Below are 22,666 nucleotides of genomic sequence, written 5' to 3' on the forward strand. Positions count from 1 at the left end.
GTTATGAAACCTTTAACAAAATATTACTTTTTAATGTTGGTTCATGAATTCTGAATCTCTCAGATCGACTTTCAATATCACAAGTTTATGAGAAACACAAGGACCAAAGAAACTACTAGGGCACTAGCTGTTAAATTCTCATATTTTATTTATAAAAATGTAGATTTATCCAAACTATCAAAAGTATAAATTAAAGAATTTACAGAGCATAGGGTCGATAATAAGTAGGGTCGTTTCGTGCGTATTTTAGTCTAGATGCCTTTTAATAAACTATCGAGTTGACCTCAGATGACCGTATAAGCGATGTAAACATAAATATAGATATAAATAGTTCAAGCCAACTCGTGCAATTGGATTTTTATAGGTCTGATTAATCTAATTTTATAGATTCAAAATATATGTTTCTCATCGTTTTTACCTGAAAAAGAAAGATTTTAGGTGGATAGAATCAGTAACCAAATGATTTTATCTTTGTTTCACTAATTTCAATATTGACATTCTTCTCATTTAGATAACCAATACATGTGCAATGCATGCGTAGTCCATCTCTAGTTAAGGGGTTAAATTGAAGTTCACATGAATTACGGATTTAATGAGGTCGAATTATTCACTTGCAAATGAATAAATCATTATCAATGTTATTTAGCTTAATATGACAAAGTTGGACCATTTTGGCTGCTAAAAGCGAGTTATTATTTCACTATTTCACTTTGATTATTGATTAAAAACATCCGATCCCGACGTCCCGAAAAAGGTCCTGTCCCCACTCTCACAACAGTTCCAAACACTTGAATAACAATCTACCCATCACTACACATCTTTCTTTTGTGTTAAAATCCTAATAGAAGATAAAAAGTAGAAATTATGAAAATGTTTAAAATGTAGGTGGGATGAATTTTATTTGGCCCAACTGAGTTACTATAATATAAAGAAGATATAATATTTAATGGAGTGCCAAAATAAAAAGAACAGAGACATGACAAAATTTATAAATTAAGCATAGCGAAAAAATACAGTTGCTGTACCGATGAAACAGGCTGAGAAACTCTCCAGTCTCGGCGTAATAACTGACACAAGTTGTTAAAATTTCACTAAATGTTTCACCTCAGTGAGAGATTGTCCTGATTATCTTTCTGTATTAATTTCAAATCAGAGGCTAGATCGACATGACCACAGGACTATGGGGTCTATATATTTACAAACTATATTATGCTAAACAATCATGAATCAATCATGATTGTTGATTACCAAAAGGCACCCAAAAGGCACCCAAAAGGTCGCGTTTCTACCAGCCGTTATAAACATTTGGAATAGTATTCCAGACGACATTCACCACTATATACTCCAAATAACACAAGACAACCAAATGACTAGTTTCCTGGCTTAAGGAAAGGGACAGAGTTTTTCTTTGTTGATTTTTATATTTCAACACCACCACCCCCTTTTTGCTATCATGTTTTAAAGTCCGTCTTTGTTTTTACTACTTTAATATTAATAAAGGTTTTGGTTCATACCTAGAATATATTCATCCGCCAATTTTTAAGGAAAGCAAGAGCATTCTAATTTCAACAATCTTTAATTTTCGTAAGTAGGGCATTTGAATGAAGTTGTTAATTGAAGTTATTTTGTAGAATTCAAAGCCAAGAAGAGACCTAACATATAATACTTTTTTGGCGCACTTAAGTTTACTTAATGAGTTCCAAGGCACTTCCGGTTTACACGCAAACATGAGAAATGGATTTTAAATTATGTCTGTTTTAAGTGACGATGACAGTGATTTTAAAGAAAATGGGGACTTGGGACTAGGCTTAGGTTTGAAACCAGGAGGCCTTCGGTTGGATTTTAATGATAATAATAACTGTCAGGGGATCCCATCGAAAAAATCAACACAATTATACACTCCAATTGCTCAAAATAAATATCGCACCTTACCCTTTCTGAAAGCGAAAAAATCAGATATCAAAATTAAACAAACTGAAACTGCAGAAGAAACTCCAGTGCAACATCATACACAGCCATCATGTGAACTTGAAAATCAAAGTGAAGGTTGCTGCAGTCGAGTGATGAACAAATCCCCAGGTACAGGATAAAAATCATAATTTATGATGGTTTTGTAGCAGGGTTGCTTCCCCTCCTTAGCAAAGGTAGAACATATAAAGCCAGTCTAAATCAACTGAGCTAGAGAATCGATTCTTTGGCTCAGTAAGTTAACGCACTGACTGTCACACAGGCGACCGGGTTCAAATCCCAGTGGTGACGATATAAATTTGTAGAGTAGAAACATGCTCTCTGGTTACATTTGGCGCCCTACAAAAAAATCCACGATGGTTATCTGGAGTATAGCAAGGGTTTGTGTTGTTTAGAGTCGTATATAAAGATATGACTCTTGTGGTGGTGGAATAGTGTGGCAGGGTTGCTTCCCCTGCATAGTACAGGTAGAACATATAAAGCCAGTCTTAATCACCTGAGCTAGAGAATCGATTCTTTGGCTCAGTGGGTTAACGCACTGACTGTCATGCAGGCGACCGGGGTTCGAATCCTGGTGGTGACGATATAAATTTGTACAGTAGAAACATGCTCTCCGGTTACAGTTTAAACACTTATTATGCTTGCTTATGTTTTGTTAGATATGAGGCAGGTACTGCTTCATGATGATCCTCTGGTAGTTTTTGATTGACCATTGCATTCAGTGGATTTATCATGTTTGTTTTACTTGTCATCTTATTTTTAGGTAATACTAAGGATACACAAATTAGAAATTATGATTTACAAAATTTCTATATAAAATCTTAATCAAAAGATGTTTGCTTGTCACCATGTTGTTGCAAGTTTGTCAGGACCATGTTATATAGATCCAAAATGGAATCCTCTACCAGTTATGTAGAACATATCATTTCTCTTGCTGCCATGTACTTTGAATAAAGCTTACCATGCTTATGTTTCCCACAGCTGGAGACAAAGCTGATTTATACTATCAACAACATCAAGATTAAGCAAGGGAAAAACTAGCAGACAAGGAAAATATTAAACAGAATAAATGAGGAAAACCATACACTGCTGATCACCAGCTGACCATGCATACATTTTCAAACAAATAATCCATCAGCTGGGTTTTTTTTTCTTTTACATTTAATTTTTATCAATGAATAGCAAAACATTGAAATTGAAATTTCTTTATTGATTTGAAGGTGAGTTTACATATATATTTGAAAATGTTATAGATTCTGTGTACATGGTGTATGTCATCATTATTACATGTCTGTAGATATATATAATATCTTATTGCTGTTAGTTTTTTAAATAAAACACTGTGAATAGAAACTTTAATTTGCAAAAGAATAAATTTCATATTTTATAAACAAGAGCTGTTTGATATGATTTACTATCACTCTCATCCTTTACTTCACTGGACACAATCATAATCCCTTTTCCTCTGTTTATGTGTATTTCGTAAGGATATTTGATTCCCTCATCTTTTGATAGTATTATCCTGCTGCTTTGACCATCTGCTGAAACTACAAAGACTTTGCTGTTTTCTTGGGAAACAAAATACACCAAACCATACATGTCTACTGTAATTCCCTGAGGATTATCAATGTTATAGTGCTGAAATGTCTACTGTAATTCCCTGAGGATTATCAATGTTATAGTGCTGAAATGTCTACTGTAATTCCCTGAGGATTATCAATGTTATAGTGCTGAAACCATACATGTCTACTGTAATTCCCTGAGGATTATCAATGTTATAGTGCTGAAATGTCAACAGAACTTCACCAGTACTTTTGTAGCCATAGACTTTGTCTTCATGATAAATAGTACCATAGATATTTCCGTTGAATAAAGAATTACGATGTGCTCTGACTCCATCTAAAATTGTGTTGAGACATATCGTTCAGATTTACTAAGGTGCTTTTCTCCATACTACTGATGACCATCTTCTGACCATCACTTGCTAAGGCACAACATTTATGACAAAGTTTAATTGTTTCCATAATTTCATTTTTGTCCACATCCACCTTTGAATGTTGCTACTGACTAAAGTCTCATCATTGCCCAAAAGCAGCAGGCAACTGTCTTTGTAATTGCAATCAAGAATAAGATATTTCCCATCAGGAAGTATTCTGCAGGCAGATATATCTATAGACTTCTCTTTTGGCATTGCCAGGTTGCCAAATCTCAATGGTTTTATAAGTTCAATTCCGGGAATATTTGACACCACACACTGTGCTTGATCTTCTGTGCTGGTGGTTGTATCTAATGAGGCCATTTGTTGTCCTTAACTTCTGAAATTTGATAAATGATAGGTAACAGTGATTACGAAAAATATTAGAATCAAGATATGTGAAGTCGAAGACAAATTACACTTATATGCAGTAATGCAATCGCATTCAAACTTTTTGATTACATTTGCCAATGTCTACTTTGAATGTAGTCAAGCAAAGTTATTAAGGTAGATAGATGGGTCTAAATTAAAAACAATTGATATTTCATTACTTTTGCATTACTTTTGCAAAATGTAGTTTTTATTTGGCTATTTTCCACAAAAATGTTGAATTAATTATAAAAAGTGTGGGTCAGTATCACAAAGCATTTTTCTATCCACTGTCTGCAGGTCTTCAAATTTGTCAAAAACACTGGTATGTTCGTGCTATCAGAAAAGATTTTATAATTTTTTGTAGAAACAGTTCTATTTAAAAAAGAATTGAAATCATTGTAATAGTTTTCATGCTACCAAACAAAATTGGTTAATTTACTGTACACATTTTACATGCACATTTCTTTTAAAATTGTGAATGAAATCACCTGAGTGATTTCCCCTTAAATGGATGAGTATTCTGTATTTGTAAAAATAGTTGTAATATTAAATCAAATCACATGATTTTCTTTTAAAAAACATATTACCATGGAGTTTCATTCTTGTCTCAAAATTTAACTTGTATTAAAGATCCTGACCAATAGTTTACTGCTGTTTTGAAAAGACTCCAATACTATAGTATTTGATGATTTGCAGATATCATGTGTACCTAAATGAAAGAACAGCAATTAACTTTTACTCATGGATGAATTAGTAATTTTTATAATTGAGATATATTTATCACAAGTACAAAAATTACTTCCAATATAAACTATGGTAGCCTGTTACCTAACTCAATATACTTTGAATACTAAGAATATGTTTAAAAAACTTATTAAACAGAGAAAGTTACACTTGATATTACTGTAAATCATATTGTATTTTAGTTCATAGTAAAATTCCAAGATATTAAGGATGGTTGCTTCTCTTTTATATTCCTCGAATAATTTAGAAAGGTCTCCTCTAAAATAACATCAATTTCTGTTGATAAGTTTGTTTTATTCGTATAGGAATGACCCAACCCCTTAAATATATATTATTATCGGATTTCACATCCTCATTTTCTTTATGAACAGGACAGATACCCCTTCCAAGTAGGTAATCTTCATACTTGATGTCTTTGTCTTTTAGAGAAGTAAGTGTTGAATGCAATCTATGGAAATCTGTATTTAATTTGTTAATTACTTTTAAATCAGAAATGTTTTGGTGCTTTTATAATTAGTTTGATAAACAAGAAATGCCACTTACAAATGATGCTTTCAATATTAAAATATGATTTTTCAGTTTTTGCAAAATCTTTTCTGTGGCGATTTTGGAAATATATAACTTCAAACAATTTCTGAAATTGCAGTACATGTCTTGACATGATTTAGAGCTTGACATCTGCTTTTCTATAATTGACATAAAGATGTCTTTTTCACGTTGTTGGATTGCTACCTCATTGATGTCACATCTAAAGCACACTTACTTGTATTTTGGTACTCTGGAGAGGGACTGTTTACAGGGAAGTTAATGCCCTGTAACTGGAAGGTTTACCTGGGATTATTGATTTAATAGATAAATAACAAGGGAACCATTTAAATATTGGAAGACATATTCCTATATATAGATTATATTAGATATGATACTCAATGAAGCATAAATAAAATAGAAAGTATTATATGTACTGTTTGCTGGTTACTGTAAGCGATTGAAACTTTGTCATTCTATATTCTTAACTCTTTACTCAGTATTAAAACTTTCATTTTTAACAGCATAAAATAAATGCATGTTACAAAGATATACATGTACATATGAAAATTGATAAGTCTGGGTTTGATAAATGGAGAGATGATAATGATAAGTAATATAAAGACATGTTTCTAAAAAGAAATTAAGATGTAAATTAGTTGATAAAAAACTACTTTAGATGTAAATTATTTGAAATCATGCGCATAAATCATGGATAAAACCTAAGTTGTTTTCATTAACCTGAGTAAGAATAATGACAAGACACTTGAGCATGCATTTTATCCATCAATTTTGTTTAAAAGAAACATAAAATTAAGAGAAGGGATTCAATGTCACATTCATGTGATTTGTAAGTTGATCTTAGATTTTAACCAGTTATAACCTATTGAAACTATTACAGCATCATGTCTTACTTCTTTCCTTAAAGTTGGTCAAATTTGAGCTCACCCGGCCCATAGGCCAATTGAGCTTTCACGATCGATTGGTGTCCTGTGTTGGAGTTCTTTTGTCATTTAACTTTTACAAAACTTTCTGCTCTGAAACTATAGTACAATTTGAATAAAACTTGGCTACAATCATTCTCTGTGTATCTTGTTAATGTTTAAAAAAATCTATCTAATGATCCAGCCTATAAAATATCATGGCCTCATAGTAAAACTAGAATTCATTCTTATATTATTTATTATTTTCAGATTTGTTAAAGAAGATTGGAAAAGAAGAAATAGAAAGAAAACTTAAAACAGCTGAAGAAGTAAGTTAATGGAGGCATTTTCATGAGAGGATAACATACCACACCAACCACACACACTTGACTGGATAAAGGTGTTTCTGCACAATAACAATAAAAAATACATAAGCATATAGGGTGACAAATTACAGGATTAAAATGGGCTAACAGATCAAACCAACAACCAACACCTGACTAATCTGAAAAAAAAACCAGGATTAAACTCAGTTTATGTGCTCAAAAACCTCATTTGCCTATCTAGACACGTGTCGTAAAATTAAAACCCAGAATATAAAGTAAGTCAATATCAAGCAAGCCTTTTCTCTTGATTCACTGATATGGTTCTGAGCCAAGTTCATATATTAGTTACAGTGAGATGTAAGATCATCACATTGCAGGCTTGACAGGTATGAGAAGGTGTACTTCAAATCAAAAGTTGGACATTTCATTTATCATATTAAAATGACATTGTAATTTGTCATTCATTAGGCTACCAGCACAATTTTATATTGTATTTTCAGGAAGTTGAAGAACTTAAAAGTGAAATAGAAGTTTATCAGAAAAGACTGGATGCCAAATATAAAGCAATTGCAATATTAAGAGAGCAGGTAAATTCTTAACAAAGTTGATATAAGATACAGTTACAAATCTTGTTGATAAAATTCTGACATGTTTAATAATCTGCAGTCAGTTTCACATTCATAAAGATCTTATTAAAACAAATCTTTATTAGAGGTGCACAACTTAAGGTCAATTTTTAGATGCAATATGTATAGGGTAGAAAATTTATTTACTTTAAAAAAATCATTTTTGTAATTGTAGTCACCTTAAAAATCTTTTTTTTTTATTAAATGTTGCTCGACTACCTTAACCATGCAGGGACTCAGTTCCCTGTTATTTCTCCTTTGAAACAGGCTGGTTTTTTAAACAGAGAAGAACTTATCTGATTTAACCAAATAAGGGACTAAGACTTGTACAGTGGTATGATCATAATTATATTTTGTGTTTTAGTCTAAAAAGCTTCAGGACTTTAGGGAAGTACAGAAGAAGAAAACTTACAAATATAATCATTCATTAGAGCAGGTAAATTGTTTGATATTATTATGGTACTATATGTTTATAAAAATAGAAGTCTTAGTATTTAATCCATTTTTAAATGTCTTTTTCGATTTTTGTCTTTCAAAAGAACATGAAGAAACAACAGTACAGTTTAAAATTATATTATAAAGGCGTTTTAATACCAGCATGTTAAAAAATCATGAAAAACTTAGTAAAGATAATGAACAAAGCAATTTGATTTTTTCAAACAGTACATCATAATTCTTTTAGGAAGTAAATAAGCTGCACTTTGAGTTGGACCAAAAGGAGGTATCATTAGAGAACAGTCAGGCAATATGGGCCGAGAGATTTGACAAGTAGGTATTATTAGACAACAGTCAAGCTTTCAGCGGCATGTTTCCAATACTAGTGAACTGAACTTCCATTACATTTCTCTGTCTACTGTGCTTGGTTCGTTTTTACTTTCCATTACATTTCTCCGTCTACCGCGCTTGGTTTTGTATTTACTATTTCACATACAAACTGGAATTTGCTTGTCATCATTTTTGTGTAGTAATCAGGGAACCAGTTTACATACCTCCGGTCCTTCTTATTACCAAAAAGATCGAAGTGTACCAACCAATGTTGTTAAGATACTCAAAAATCTATTTTTATAACTTTATTGATTATGTGAAGTAAAACTAAAACATTGTTAAAACATTAAAGATATATAATTAATCGGGGAAAACATGATAGTCTTTTCTTTTTACAAACAACTGCCTTTTTTTTATAAGAAAATATAATGTGTCCGTGTTGGTCCACTTTCTACTTGTTATAAGACAGATCGAAGTACCGGAAATCCGACTCAATCTTTGTTTACTGTATCTGTATGACATGTGATTAAATTGTCGATATCAATGCTGGCTTTAATACAACGGTTTTATTGGCGGGGCGGGAGAACAGATTTGAAGCTCTCTACGTTTGAGTGTGCACAACAGTGTCGTCTAGCTGATTCGGCACGATCACTGTCTTACGGAATTCTAGTCAAATCAGCACTTGGTTAAATCGGCACCTGGTCAATTCGGCACCCGGTATAGTCAAATCGGCATCTAGTCAAATTGGCACCTGGTTAAATAAGCACTTGATATAGTTAATTCGGCACCCATGTTAGATTTGTTTAATATATATTTTTAACAGTATTTTAAGCAAAAACAGTAGAAATAAGGAATGGGTTGTCCAGAAATTTTACAGTATTTACCCAAGAAGAGTTAGATAAGGAAGGGGTTGGCCAGAAATATTAACCTAATTTTATCATGTTTATTCACATTTTTAAGGGTTGAATTATTTATATATATTATTGGATGCCTAATTGACTTTAAATAGGTGCCGATTTGACTAGATGTCGATTTAACCAGGTGCAGATTTTACTTTTTCTATTGGTGCCGATTTGACCAGGTGCCGATTTGACTTGTACCTTATTATTGTTTTACTTGGCGGAATGTCAATACACTCACAGTAAGAGTTATTCTTTACTTGCTTTTCCACAATAATTGTTTCGTGGTATTCTTTGAATTTTTTGGCAAATATGGTTCTCTTCGGACATGCTTTTAAGAGGAATTCGTCTGGTTCAATAGCGTGAATCAGCCCCTCAACTTCTTTGTGCATAAATACTAACTTTGGCTTCAACGCCTTGTTTCTCCTTGTCTAGAGATCTTGTTGTAGTTCCAGTTTGGCAAGCATTTTGGAGACGTATCCTTCCTCTTTTGACCTGTAATCTCTGGTGATAAATTTTGCCGCTTGACATGTTTATTTCTTTTACCGAGTAGGGGTCGCATACGATAGCTCCATATTAAATTATGAGATCAATTCCTAAAGATCTAGTTCATTATCCAATCTGACACAAATTTCAATAACTGGAATGCCACCCAAGATGAATATATGGTGACCCTCTATAACAGCATAATTACTTGGAATTGTGTTTAATACCATGATGGTTCAATGGCATAAACTTAAAAGGAGACAAAATTTAACATGAAAGATTGTGGATTAGTGTAAAATAAAAAAAATAGCTTACTATGATATATGGTTTAAGAATGAATATCAAATTAGATGGGTCATGGGCAGAGTTGTTATAAAATATCAATATGGCAGAGAAGTGGTCTCAAGTTTCATATAAAGGGACCTGACTGACATGAAGTAAAAAAATCAAAGGAGTGTCCCTATTTGTCTAATCTTCAATGTGAAATAAAACAAGTTTAACAATATTGTGTAAATGTACAGAAGTAGAATTTGCTTCAAGTAACAGAAATAACTAGGTTTGTGTATGTTACTAGTAACTTATTTAATAAGTATGTGGGTAATTAGTCCTATAACATATGACCTCAGGAGCATTATTAACTATTTCTATTTACAGTTCTGATAATTTTTTGGGATACGATTACTTTCAAGCAATCTGTAGACTTATACCGGTGGCTCAGAGCATTGCCCTCACGTCAATCGTTTTATTCTAAACATTAAAGAACATTTCAGATTCTTATGATTGTCTTGCTTTAAAAGGTAAAAACAAACAAAGGGATTGAACTTCAACAAGTTTCCTATAATGTTCTTTTCATAATCTTCCATGTTTTATAATTCCCTTGACTTATATGCGTGTTTTAAACAACACGGAAAATCAGAATTAAGCAGTATTTATATTTAGTATTTTTATAAATTTAGAAACACGTCAGAGGGAATTCCCAGTTTTGATAAAATGCGAGAGTTCTCTGAATTCCGATAAATCTATTTCCGTCATTTAAGAACTGAAGTGGAGTTTTTCTTATATGTTACCGTTATGAAACTGATATTTGAGATTGTACTTCCATAAAGAAATAGAGAACCATCTAGGTCATTTAATAAACATTTAATATACGTTCTTGCTCCAGGGTTTGTTTTGGAAATTATGTGCATGCGTATAGTTTTCTTGACTTCAAGGGGTTTTAGATTGAATGGTTGCTGTGGATTCTCCACTCAATTAATTAATTTATAACTCATGGGATCTTTTCTATGTATTTCTGCTGTTGAAGGTTATTGTTGTTGCATAATTTTAAATCATATGCATCATTTAAATTAAAATAAATGTTGTCCTCATCGTAGAACACCCCTTCAGACAAAATGGAGTCTTCCATATTATCGTTTCGAGTTGTCTCCCTTGCGGAAGTAACTTCCGTGAATTCTAATTCAAAACAACACGTCGAGTATTAGCTCGTTCTGTCAATAAACGTCGTATTAAAAAGGATCGCATTTTAAACCGATAAATGTGTACGGAAAGGAGTCATGATCACTGACCCAAAGGAAATTAAATATTTAAAGAGTTAGGAATGGGGTTCCTCCTAGAATTAATGTAGGAAAATAGGTGATAAGATATGAAGTGAAATACCTTCTCTCAGTCTGAGCACATCGAAGAGAGAAGCGAGAGAAGCTCTACTGTGATAGTTGAATTTGGTATATTTTTACCCCCTTATTGATAGGATTTCAAACTCCTGTGGTCTGAGCACAGGCAATTGTTTCTATCCATTTGAAGACCCACTATCAACGTATATTTACGAGTAAATATACGTTGATAGTGGATCTTTCAATGGATAGAAACAAGTGCCTGTGAGTCTGAGTCTCAGTGACTGCTGTGGAAAGTAAACTTGGAATTGATAGTACAAAAATAAAACATAGGCCTGATTACATTGTTCATACACTTTTATCCGTGATTGGCTATTTTGTTACTATTTTAAACGTACAGTTGAATTAGTTTTGAAAATAATATTATCCAGCTACATGTATACATGTACATGTGTCAATGAAACAACGGCAATCGTATCCCTCAGAGCAATCTGCTCTTTGATTTTTACTGTCAATGTGTCACACTTTGCATTCAAAAATTTAAAAAAAATGAAAATATCAGTATAAAAACGTTAAAAATTGAATAAGAATGTGAAGTCATATGTTAGGACTAGTGGGGTATAAGAGCTTATTACAACAAGCTCTTCATAATCATTTGGGTTTGAAAGGATACTGGTAGTCTGTATTCTTGATTTAGAAAAATGTAATTTCAAGAAAAAAAATACACATTACTTAGAATACTTTAGATCATTCAGGTAGTCTTTATTTAGTACGTACAAAAGAACAGCCAGTAGTCATTGGATATTGTAAATAATATAGATAGTCTTGACCTATTTATTAGTACAAAAGAACAGCTAGTAATCATTGGATATTGTATATAATTCCAATATTCTTGACCTTTTTATCTGTACAAAAAAAACAGACAGTAGTCATTGGATACTGTAGATAATTCAGGTAGTCTTGACCTATTTATTTGTACAAAAAAAGAAACAACAGCCAGTAGTCATTGGATACTGTAGATCATTTAGGTAGTCTTGACTCTTGACCTATTCATTTGTATTAAAAAAAAACAGTCAGTTGTCATCTTCACTTCACACACTCATATACGAATATCAATTATATGCTTAGGCCACACCAATTTAATTTCTTGTTCTACGGATTTTTGGACTCCAAAAATTGGGGCGAGCAAGCGATTTGAAAATTTTAATAAAAAAATATTTAATTTGCAAATTTTTGAGGCGAAGCTTAAAAAGTAAAGGCGTGATTATAATTTTTTTTTGTAAACATAAAATAGTAGGTTTTGACTTAGTATATTAAAACTTGATTTATCACTTGTACCATGACATTTCTTCAATTTATGAAGTATTTTTTCCCTGTTCAACAAGAAATAATTGAATAATTAAATCTGATCTATGTATGTGTGACTTACAATGAGACAATTCTCCATTCAAGTCATAATCAGGTTCAGAACAACCCCTTAATGTTATGAATATCCCTTTTATGAGGGGTCAATATAAGTTAAAATATATTTTTTTTGTAAAAACACTTTTAGTACAAAAGGGCTAATATTTTCCCAAAGAACTATAATATCTATATGGTATTAAATGGTCAAAACATGTTCAAGAATTTTGTAATATTCCTGGACTTTAACCATGTTAACACATTTACTTTTAATATTGTTTAAAATAAGTGGACCCCTCTTTTAGAAAAGTTGTTTAAAACATTTATAAAATATAATGTATTTCTCCTCTTTTTGAGTAGAAAATTCTAAGTTTTCAAAGGTTTTGTATAGTAGCACTATACAAATCCTTAGTATTTCTATTTTCTTTTCTACAACAGTAAACATGGTAAAATGACCCCTTCAGCAGTGTTCAATGCCCTTGTCTGAGGGATAACCTGATAATAACAAACATACATTAGGTCAAAGTACAGCTTTTTATACAGATCTTTGATCCAGACAAGCTATAAGGGACCACAACTTAGTATTGTACACAATTCGAACAGGAAAACCAACGATCCAATTCATATTTCCAAACGGGAAAATACCAATCATCACCAATGAACCACATCAACAAACGATAACTGCTGAACGACAGGCCCCTGAATCAATCAGGACAGGTGCACAAACCTGCAGCGGGTATGACCGTCAGCATACATTATAATTGCAGTTGAAGGCAAATCCTTCAGAAGTTCTTTGTACATGTACTTTATTTTAACAACGAACATTTTTTGATAGGGAATATAAGTCAAGGGGAAAGTAACCAATGTTTTGTTCTGTATAGGTATTTCCGCTAATATATATATTTATTTCGGAGCACTCCCACTTGAAATAAATTAGTTTCATGCTGAAACAAATATTCTCACAGATATTTACTGTGCTGTTGGGTGCTTATAGGTTGAAAATCGTTATATAAAGGTTTACTGTGATTTTAAAAACAAATGTTGAAATCTTTTTATAATATTTACAAAAAAAAGGGTGCAAGAAATGGACATGATTACATTATCGGATGCGGGAAGCGGGAATATAATAAAAATAAAAAAAATCTGTTTTTAAAAAAATAGGTGCGGGCGGGGTCCGTCGAACAAGGAATTAAATTGGTGTGGCCGTATGAGACATGTTGCAATGTTCAACTTGTTACGGTATGTGAAAATCAAGACTTGCATAAAAAAATATCCCAATATTAGAGGCAGTGGCGTCATTTGCCTCAGAGCTTTCAGCTCTTTGATTTTGGCATTAATATTGTGTTTCATTGAGAAGATGAGAAGAAAAATGAAGGAAAGAATGCAGGTTCACAGATTATTTCTTGGCTAGGACATATGGTCTTGATTTGATTAAAAAAAAATATAAAAATCAAATTAGAAATTGGTTGAAACATAAAAAAAAATGACATTGCAAGTTTCACAGTGTGTCCTATGAACACATACTCTTGTTTACTGATTTATTTAGGAGATCTATTATTTTATAATTCTAAATTTTCTTTCATAGGAGAACTACTTTTAGAATGTAATTTTTAGTGGTTTTGAAAAATGTTATAAAGCTTTTGTATTCCATATGTTATAACTATTTTTGTATATAGTTTTTTATTAATTCAGTGTATGTAGAGAGAATTCCTCTTTAACCTCTGTGCTGGAGGAGAAAAACAAGGCTTTACAGAAAGTGGCCGCACAGAATAAAGGTGGGAATTTACAGTATAGGTTTTAAAAGGAATTCTTAAAAATGAACGGACAAGATAGCAGAGTAACTAATTGCAATCTGACACCAATTCTTTTCTGTTTTCATATGAAATGTGAGAAGTTTGAATATCAATCTCATAAGGATATAAGATATCATGGAGCATATGGTCTAAATAAAAGTTGAAACTAAAATGTAGAGTTCAAGATTGTTTTGTGAAAATCTAGAATAGGTATTCCTTAATATTTTATGTAAGATCTCAAAACAGGGATTCTGGCTAAAATTGTTTTTGAAAAGGGAAACACATTATGATCTCAGTGATTGACCTTTATTACCAGGTTTAAGCAGAGAGAGAGATGAGTTATTGGCCCTACTAGATGTAAAAGAAAGAGAGCGATACATGAAAACTTGTAGCAGGTCCTCAGATGATCACTATAGCAACTATAGTTCAGCAGAGGTAACATATTTATTGGTAGTTCATCACATGTACATAGTTCATATACCTAAAAATAGACAACAATATATAAATCATGGAAAGGAGAAGTTAAGAATAGACGCATGAAAAGGCATTGTTTTGCAAAATATCTTTCTGTGTTACCCTTTGACTTGTAACTTGATATTAATGACAAGATCTTAACATGAGGCTATTTTTGAAGTTTTTGCAAGAGGTTTAAGCCCTTATATGTAAGACTAATATAACTACTGATATCTGACAAAATGATGTTTTGTTAAATTTTGAAGGATACTATTTCCTCGAATTATGATACTTGTTGATTTAAAAATGTAGATCTAAGAATGTTGCCTTATAGGTGTAATACCACCATTGATTTGTCCCTATTAGTCTTTGTTAAATTGGCACTTTAAAAAAAATTGTACAGTATTTACCTTTATTTCAACCAAAGAAAAACTTTGCATGTGTAAAGTTCAATCCTTTCCAGTGATACAGTGAAAATTTCACACTACATTTCATTGCATATAAGAAAGTAACCACCGCCGGAAGTAAACAACCCAATTTTTACACTGTTATTTACTGCTTACCTGCTTTGGTAACTATGTAACCTTAACGTTCCAAAATATTTTATAAGACCATCAAATAAAAAAAGAATGATGCTTTCAGACATCCAACATACATATTTACGACTCAGAAAAATTTAAGTGCATTGAAATGCAGGGTTAATTTTCTACAACTGTCAAATTCAAGGGAATATTTTTTTAGGCCTACTTTCGTATGCAACCGGATGTGACGTACCATGATTTGGTGGTATTACACCTAAACCTTCTCTTTAACAATCGTAAATAAGGCATATTAAAATTAATTAAAAAGTTAAGCTTTGAGAGCTTTTATAATTAAAAGGTTTTACTTCTCTTTAGATTGCAGTTTTGGGAGCTTGTAAATGTAGAGTTACTTCCCCTGAACCATGTGGGTGTGCCCATGCAGCAGCTCACTTAAGACAAGAAGTGTCAAGATTAAAATCTCAGGTATGATAGTGTAGAGTTACTTCCCCTGAACCATGTGGGTGTGCCCATGCAGCAGCTCACTTAAGACAAGAAGTGTCAAGATTAAAATCTCAGGTATGATAATGTAGAGTTACTTCCCCTGAACCATGTGGGTGTGCCCATGCAGCAGCTCACTTAAGACAAGAAGTGTCAAGATTAAAATCTCAGGTATGATAATGTAGAGTTACTTCCCCTGAAAAAAATGGGTCTGCCAAGAAGTGTCAAGATTTAAATCTGAGTTACCTTATCTGAGATCTAGAGTTTAATAAGGATATATAAAGAAAAGGTTAATATTGTGTATTATCAAGTCAATAGAAAAAAGACTCTGGTCCCACTAGAGAAACATGGGTAACATTTGTTGCTGCAAAAATATACTTAGTTGATGTTCTGTGGGGCTAAACATGTTTTTTTGGAGTGTACAGATGGATAATGGCCAAGGATCAGTTTATACGTTTTTTTTCATCATTTCATTTTGATATGAGGGATTCATAATAATAAAAACTAATTAAACCTCACCATATGTTCATTCTCATGTCCCAATTTGGGGAATTTTTTGGTTGTTGTATTATTTCATTTCTGAATTTGATTTGATTTGAAAGGTTTGATTTATTATAATTTATTCAGGTCTAATATAGACATGGAACAATGTAGAACTTGAAATAATATAGACATGGAACAATATAGAACTTGAAATAATATAGACATGGAACAATGTAGAACTTGAAATAATATAGACATGGAACAATATAGAACTTGAAATAATATAGACATGGAACAATATAGAACTTGAAATAATATAGACATGGAACAATGTAGAACTTGAAATAATATAGACATGGAACAATATAGAACTTGAAATAATATAGACATGGAACAATGTAGAACTTGAAATAATATAGACATGGAACAATGTAGAACTTGAAATATTGCTTAAACACATTACTATTGTTGAAGATTGTATGTATGTTACACTCAAGATGTCTATAAACGATTATTGTTGGGTTTCTGTCTCATGGAGGTTCTTTTATTCATATTTTCAATACTATATAAACAGGTAGAATCTCACAAGAAAAGAAAGAAAGAAGTGATGTTAACAGTAGACGCATATAGACAGGCTTTTGAGGAACAATTACAAAAAAATAAAGTCTTCCTATCTCAGCTAACTTCAATGGCAGTACCAGGGACGAACAAGCTAGAGAGAGCTAAAGCTGTATTCAGGTTCCTGTTGGAAACATTAAATGATGGCAAGTACTCTTATATTGGAAACCAGTTTGTAAAGTGTTTTAAAGTCATCAGAATGCTTATTTTGCTGTTTAAGAAATGTTAGTAAATTCAGTAACTTATTTCATAATATGATTGTATTATTTGCACACTAGAATAAAAATAACATTACAACAGAAAACTATAATATTTGGTTTGTTTTTGCTAATAAGGAATATTATAGAGGAACTTCAGTAAATTCTACTTCTTGATTGCGTTGGACACTGTATACAGCTAACATATATGTTAATATTATTTCTTCTTCAGATGATCTAATGAGACGTACAGTTTCTAATTCTAAATTGGGTGTATGTTTAGAAAATGGTGAAGTAGATAACAGACCATTGACAGACAGAGAATTAGTTCTTGTTCTTACACAAATTGTAAGTTGTCTTTTTAAGAATTTATGGCTCATTAGCAAATAAAAAAGGAAACAGAGTACAGAAAATCCCTTTAACATTGAATACTTTGACAAGGATATTTTTTTGTTGTTGACTTGAGGTTCATTGTAAACTTACATCTTAGTTATTATATGATAAAGACAGGTGCAATATCAACCTGTTCTTGGCTTGACAGAATTTTTTTATATAAAGACCTCTGTGTGTATTTGACAAAATTTACATGCAGATCCTATTTAACAGTAATTGACTTAAATTTTGAATGAAAGACAATCTATCAGGAGTTCTCTCCCATGTTATATGTTCATTTGACATACTTTTCTGAATGATTTGTGATGGTTACATATCTTTAAATTTTCATACTTTGTTTTAATCAGAATTATGTGATATTTACAAATATAAAAAAAGAACATTTAATGTATACATCAATAAGACAGCAAACTCACAACACAATGAAGCCTATATTATGTATTATTTTACAGCTGCATGAGAGAAATGAAGCATACGCCCACCAGAAAATAGCTTCCCAAGTTCTGGCAGAAAAAGTCAAACAGTTAGAGACACAGCTATCTCAGCAGGATGAAGTCTTTTCTTCCTGACAGAAGCTTGCATAAATCTCAACATTTTTATCGTCATATCAGAAGAGGGCTAAGTTATATTCCTTACAGACTGTACGTCTCATTATTTTCATTTTGAAAAAGAAATTTTCCCAACAGACTTGTAGACCATTAAAAGCTTGACGCATTATAATGACAATTATCTGTCTACTGTTTAAGACTATATTGTACTTTAGATGTATTTTGGATACCAGTGTCTCTCAAGTTTTAGGCTAATCAAGAGTTTGAGCAATGGACTTATTTATTAAATAGATTTGTATTTGTTATGTATGAGATGTTGTTTATGATTTGATGATTTGTTTTTGAGGGATTATCTCACTTTATAAAAGATTGATAGATTTAACTTTTGGAAGATGATTTAGCAAACTCATTGTCAAAAGAAATCTTATGCAAATTTTTTATATGAGTTAAAATGTTGTGTTCTATTTTTTTTTATTTATACAAATATTTGCTTTTTGATGTTGATCCTTTTTTTGAGTCGGGGATGGGGGGGGGGGGATGTTATGCTATGGCTCAAATTTCAGTTTTAGATTTATTAAGATCTGTATGATAAATGACCAGTTTTGGTCATATAGGTTAAATATGGTATTAATAATCTGCAATTGATGTACGAATGACATTTCTGCACAAATAATGACTCATATTATACTGTCTCCTTTAGTCATCATTATAGTCATTGTCAGTCAGCATTAGATATATATTTGTTTTTAGATTGTTATATTTTTCATGACAAACAATTTTTAGCATTCATTTTGAAATTTAATAACATACCCATTTAACACTATGTGTTTTTTCTAGGCTTGTAGAAATAAGTTTTTACATTCAGTATTTTTCCTTTATAATGAGCTAGCCAGTGAGTGAGTCATGTTAACTTAAGTCAGCATCAGAAAATAATGATACATTAAAATGAAAATATTTATCCTAAAAATTTCAGAAAGGAAATATTATATTTTCCTTTCTTTAAGTTCTAACTGCAAAATGAAAGTATCAATGCCCTTCAGTACTCCCAAGCTTTTTGATTAAGCTGCCTGAGGGAGTAAAGAGAAATGATAAAACCTCATATAGTTTGAATAATGTTACTTGATTTTACAGTATTTCTGACCGACTAAATGATAATATAAGAAAGACCGAATTGTTAAAATCAACAAGTGACTATATAACTATAAGTACCTCATATTGTAGACCTATCTATAATAGAATATCTAAAAAAAACTTGTAATTGTCATAATGACAAAATATGTGCTTAAAAAGGCCAATTTTTACAAGACAACAGGTGATTATATTTTAATTTATATGAAGTGGTAATTATGTTGTCTTGTTCCAATCATATTTGTTATGTCCAAAACATAAGTTTTATGTGTTTACATTTTTATAAGGAAAAATGTCATTCATTGATCATTTTTTCAATATAACTAAAACTGCTGATTTCTTTAAGCAATAATTTGTATACAGATCAATTTATTGCTCCACTAACTCAGTCTCATAAATTTTATAAAGAAATCAAAAGGGTAAAAGGTAAAATATATCACACTTTTATTACTAAGTACTGTAAGCCAACTAATTTTCGCTAGTGATTTATTTTCACGTATTTTGCGAGTAGAAAAATAACGCGAATATAAATTGTCGCGAATTTGTAAAACTTGGATCTTTCCTTATTGAACTACATAAAATAATTAAGAATATCGTGAAATTAAATCGCCGTGAAGTGGAATAGAAAGGGCTTAATGCGAAATAAATTATCCGCGAAAATAAGTTGGTTTAAAGTTTGTTTATATTGACTTAGTATCTGACAACACCGGCATTAGGTGTTGACAGTATGTTTATATTGACTTAGTATCTGACAACACCGGCATTAGGTGTTGACAGTATGTTTATATTGACTTAGTATCTGACAACACCGGCATTAGGTGTTGACAGTATGTTTATATTGACTTAGTATCTGACAACACTGGCATTAGGTGTTGAAGTAAAGATTAAGTCTATCATTTAGTATGTCAAATACTTATTACTTGGTTCTATTTTACAGTTAATATGTGCAATTTCAATAATATGTATGCCAGGGACTGATTTTCTGGTGCAATATTCAGTAAAATTGTTTACTGGTAATTGTCATATTACAAATGTAAAGTTCTCATCATAAAGGATTAATTCTATTTTTTTATTGGAATATTTTCATATGTGCAACTTATGAATTTTTATCAAATTGCATTTTGTAATGTTTGTGCCATTTTAGAATTTATAATTTGTTAAATTTTGTTTAAAATATTACAGTCTTTGATGTTCATTATAAAATTTGTTATTTTAACTTTGTTAATATCAATCATAGGTCATCCTCCTCCAATCGAGAACTAGATATAAATCAATTAACTATGGAGATATTGTTAACGGTCATGTACCATTAGAAAAGTATATAAACATTTCCAAATAGCAATGTGCACTTTCAGCAGAAGCAGGAATGGGTATCTACAAAGTTCTTGATCAAGATGGAGGGAAATTGTGTTGGTTACTTGCCAATCTTAAATAAATAACTTTTGTGTGTTTAAACAGTCTTTTGTTATGGATAATATATTATATAATTAGAATTATAAGAGTAATGTTGAAGTTGAAGGTCACAAATATAGCTTTATTTTATAGATATTTATTTATACTTTTTAAGTTGTTAAAAGTAAATTTTATTTTATTTACGTAAATCTTGCCTTTTTTGTTGAATGGAAAATTTATACTGTAAATTCAGAAATTATTGTGTGCATTTATTATTGCAATTTTGTCATTTTAGACTTAAAAGCGATTTTAATTTTTAAGATTTAGAGGAAAATTCTGTTTAATTCATATTAAAAAATTTGAAATACAAGTTTAAATTATGTTGTTTAAATTCTGTCTCATTTTTCCCAATAATAAAAACCTGGCAATATTTTGTGAATGAACAGTACTTGGAGAGTCTTTAAATGAACTACAAGTTATACATGCTGCATAGATTGCATGATTGCATATTAACCTTTACTGAGGGATGACTTGGATATCAAATTACATTATCTGAAAAAGTTGATATATATAGATTTTACCACTTTACCCATTTTGATTACAATATTAATCTTCTTTTAAAACAAACCTTGTATGTAAAAGTTTATATATTTAATGTATAAAAATGGTCAGAACCACTTCAAATGCATACAGTGTCATGAAAAATCATGAAAAAAAAATGACTAAAATTAAAGATATACAAGTCAAATGGTTGGTTATTTAATTGATAATAAGTCAGCAGACATTCTGGGAAGGGAACACAGGCTTTGACGTAAATTAGTACCTAGATTCCTTGCACTTTATATAAAAATTATAAATGGGGGATGAATTTTAGTCATTGTGAAATCCAGCAAAGTTTTTACTATGTATTGTATATGTTTTTTGTGAATTTTTAATGAATTATTGCTGTAGATCATTCCGTTATGTATGCTGTTTATTTATACATGTATCATATATTTTTTGGCGTTTGTTATTGTGGCAATTTTTACAGATATATTTTTGAGAAGAAAATGTTTTGAATTCATTTCCATTTTCAGAATTGATTGTTTATTGTAAACAGTAATGAAATTAAAAGAAATCAAAACAATTCATTATTTATATTCAGTGTTGTGTATTGGTTGAAAAAAATAGTAATTTGTTTATTGTGAAGCTGTTTGGGTTCATTATGTTGTTATAGTGTTTAGTTATTAGTTTTTGTTTTTTGTCTTCCATCAAATTGTACTTTTAAATGTATTTTTATAGATTCAGGTTTTGTGTTTTATTTTAAACTTCTTATAATTCTTTGAAGATAGCAATATGTACTTTATTGATAGAAATTTTTTTTACTATTCCTTTTCAATTGCATATAGATTATGACCTATATGTTTTCCTTGCCTTTCTGTAACAGCTTAAAATAAGCAATCATGTCAGATGATACCTTTGGGTAAAAACAAATTTGCAGATCTTCAGAAAACAAAATTAAATACTCAATGTCTTATAAAGTGAATATGAAAGAGACATATTCTTAAACCAGAAAGGACATTTATTAACTCAATATTTATTTTGAATCCTTCTCAATGTATATACCATTTGGAACACAGGCTGAAATATTTCTAATGAAAAAGTAATGTTTTTGGAAAATGACGCAGTCATTGTTCCATAACTGCCGACCTGATTTCTCTGCCTACCGCGCTTGGTTTCGTATTTTACTAATTTCAATACAAACTGGAATGTGCTTGTGTTATATCATTATGCATGAGCATTGTGTAGTAATCACCCAGGAACCAGTTTACAAACTAACTGGTTTCTGTTTGTATTCCACTACAGTCGAACAAAGTGTTGTAGTTTGACAGGAACCAGTCCAGAATTTTGTAAACTACAAAACGTAATCGGTTATTATCATTCCGTTTTGGTGTTTCATACCGACTTACATGGTTTGAATAAGCTTAAGACCCTTCAAACATTAATGTGATAGGTATATTAAAGACTGTTTTACAAAAGGAT

General features: G+C 31.1%; 1 protein-coding gene and 1 long non-coding RNA gene across 2 annotated transcripts; one reads left to right on the forward strand and one right to left on the reverse strand.

Moving 5' to 3' along the window:
• The first annotated feature begins 1,668 nt into the window (after positions 1–1,668).
• LOC143070947 (coiled-coil domain-containing protein 125-like) lies at positions 1,669–22,292 on the forward strand. Its single transcript, XM_076245049.1, has 11 exons — positions 1,669–2,079; positions 6,778–6,836; positions 7,334–7,420; positions 7,824–7,895; positions 8,142–8,227; positions 14,313–14,395; positions 14,730–14,848; positions 15,763–15,870; positions 16,943–17,132; positions 17,416–17,531; positions 18,029–22,292. The coding sequence occupies exons 1-11, from the start codon at positions 1,749–1,751 to the stop codon at positions 18,143–18,145; spliced, it is 1,368 nt and encodes a 455-aa protein (XP_076101164.1). The 5' UTR covers positions 1,669–1,748; the 3' UTR covers positions 18,146–22,292.
• Positions 3,309–5,905, reverse strand: LOC143071107 (uncharacterized). Its single transcript, XR_012976793.1, has 2 exons — positions 5,823–5,905; positions 3,309–4,283 (listed from the first exon to the last, which is right to left on the reverse strand). It is a non-coding gene; the product is annotated as an uncharacterized LOC143071107 (long non-coding RNA).
• Positions 22,293–22,666: the final 374 nt, after the last annotated feature.

Source organism: Mytilus galloprovincialis, chromosome 4 (genome assembly GCF_965363235.1).
Source record: "Mytilus galloprovincialis chromosome 4, xbMytGall1.hap1.1, whole genome shotgun sequence".
In the NCBI taxonomy this organism is placed as follows: Eukaryota; Metazoa; Mollusca; class Bivalvia; order Mytilida; family Mytilidae; genus Mytilus; species Mytilus galloprovincialis.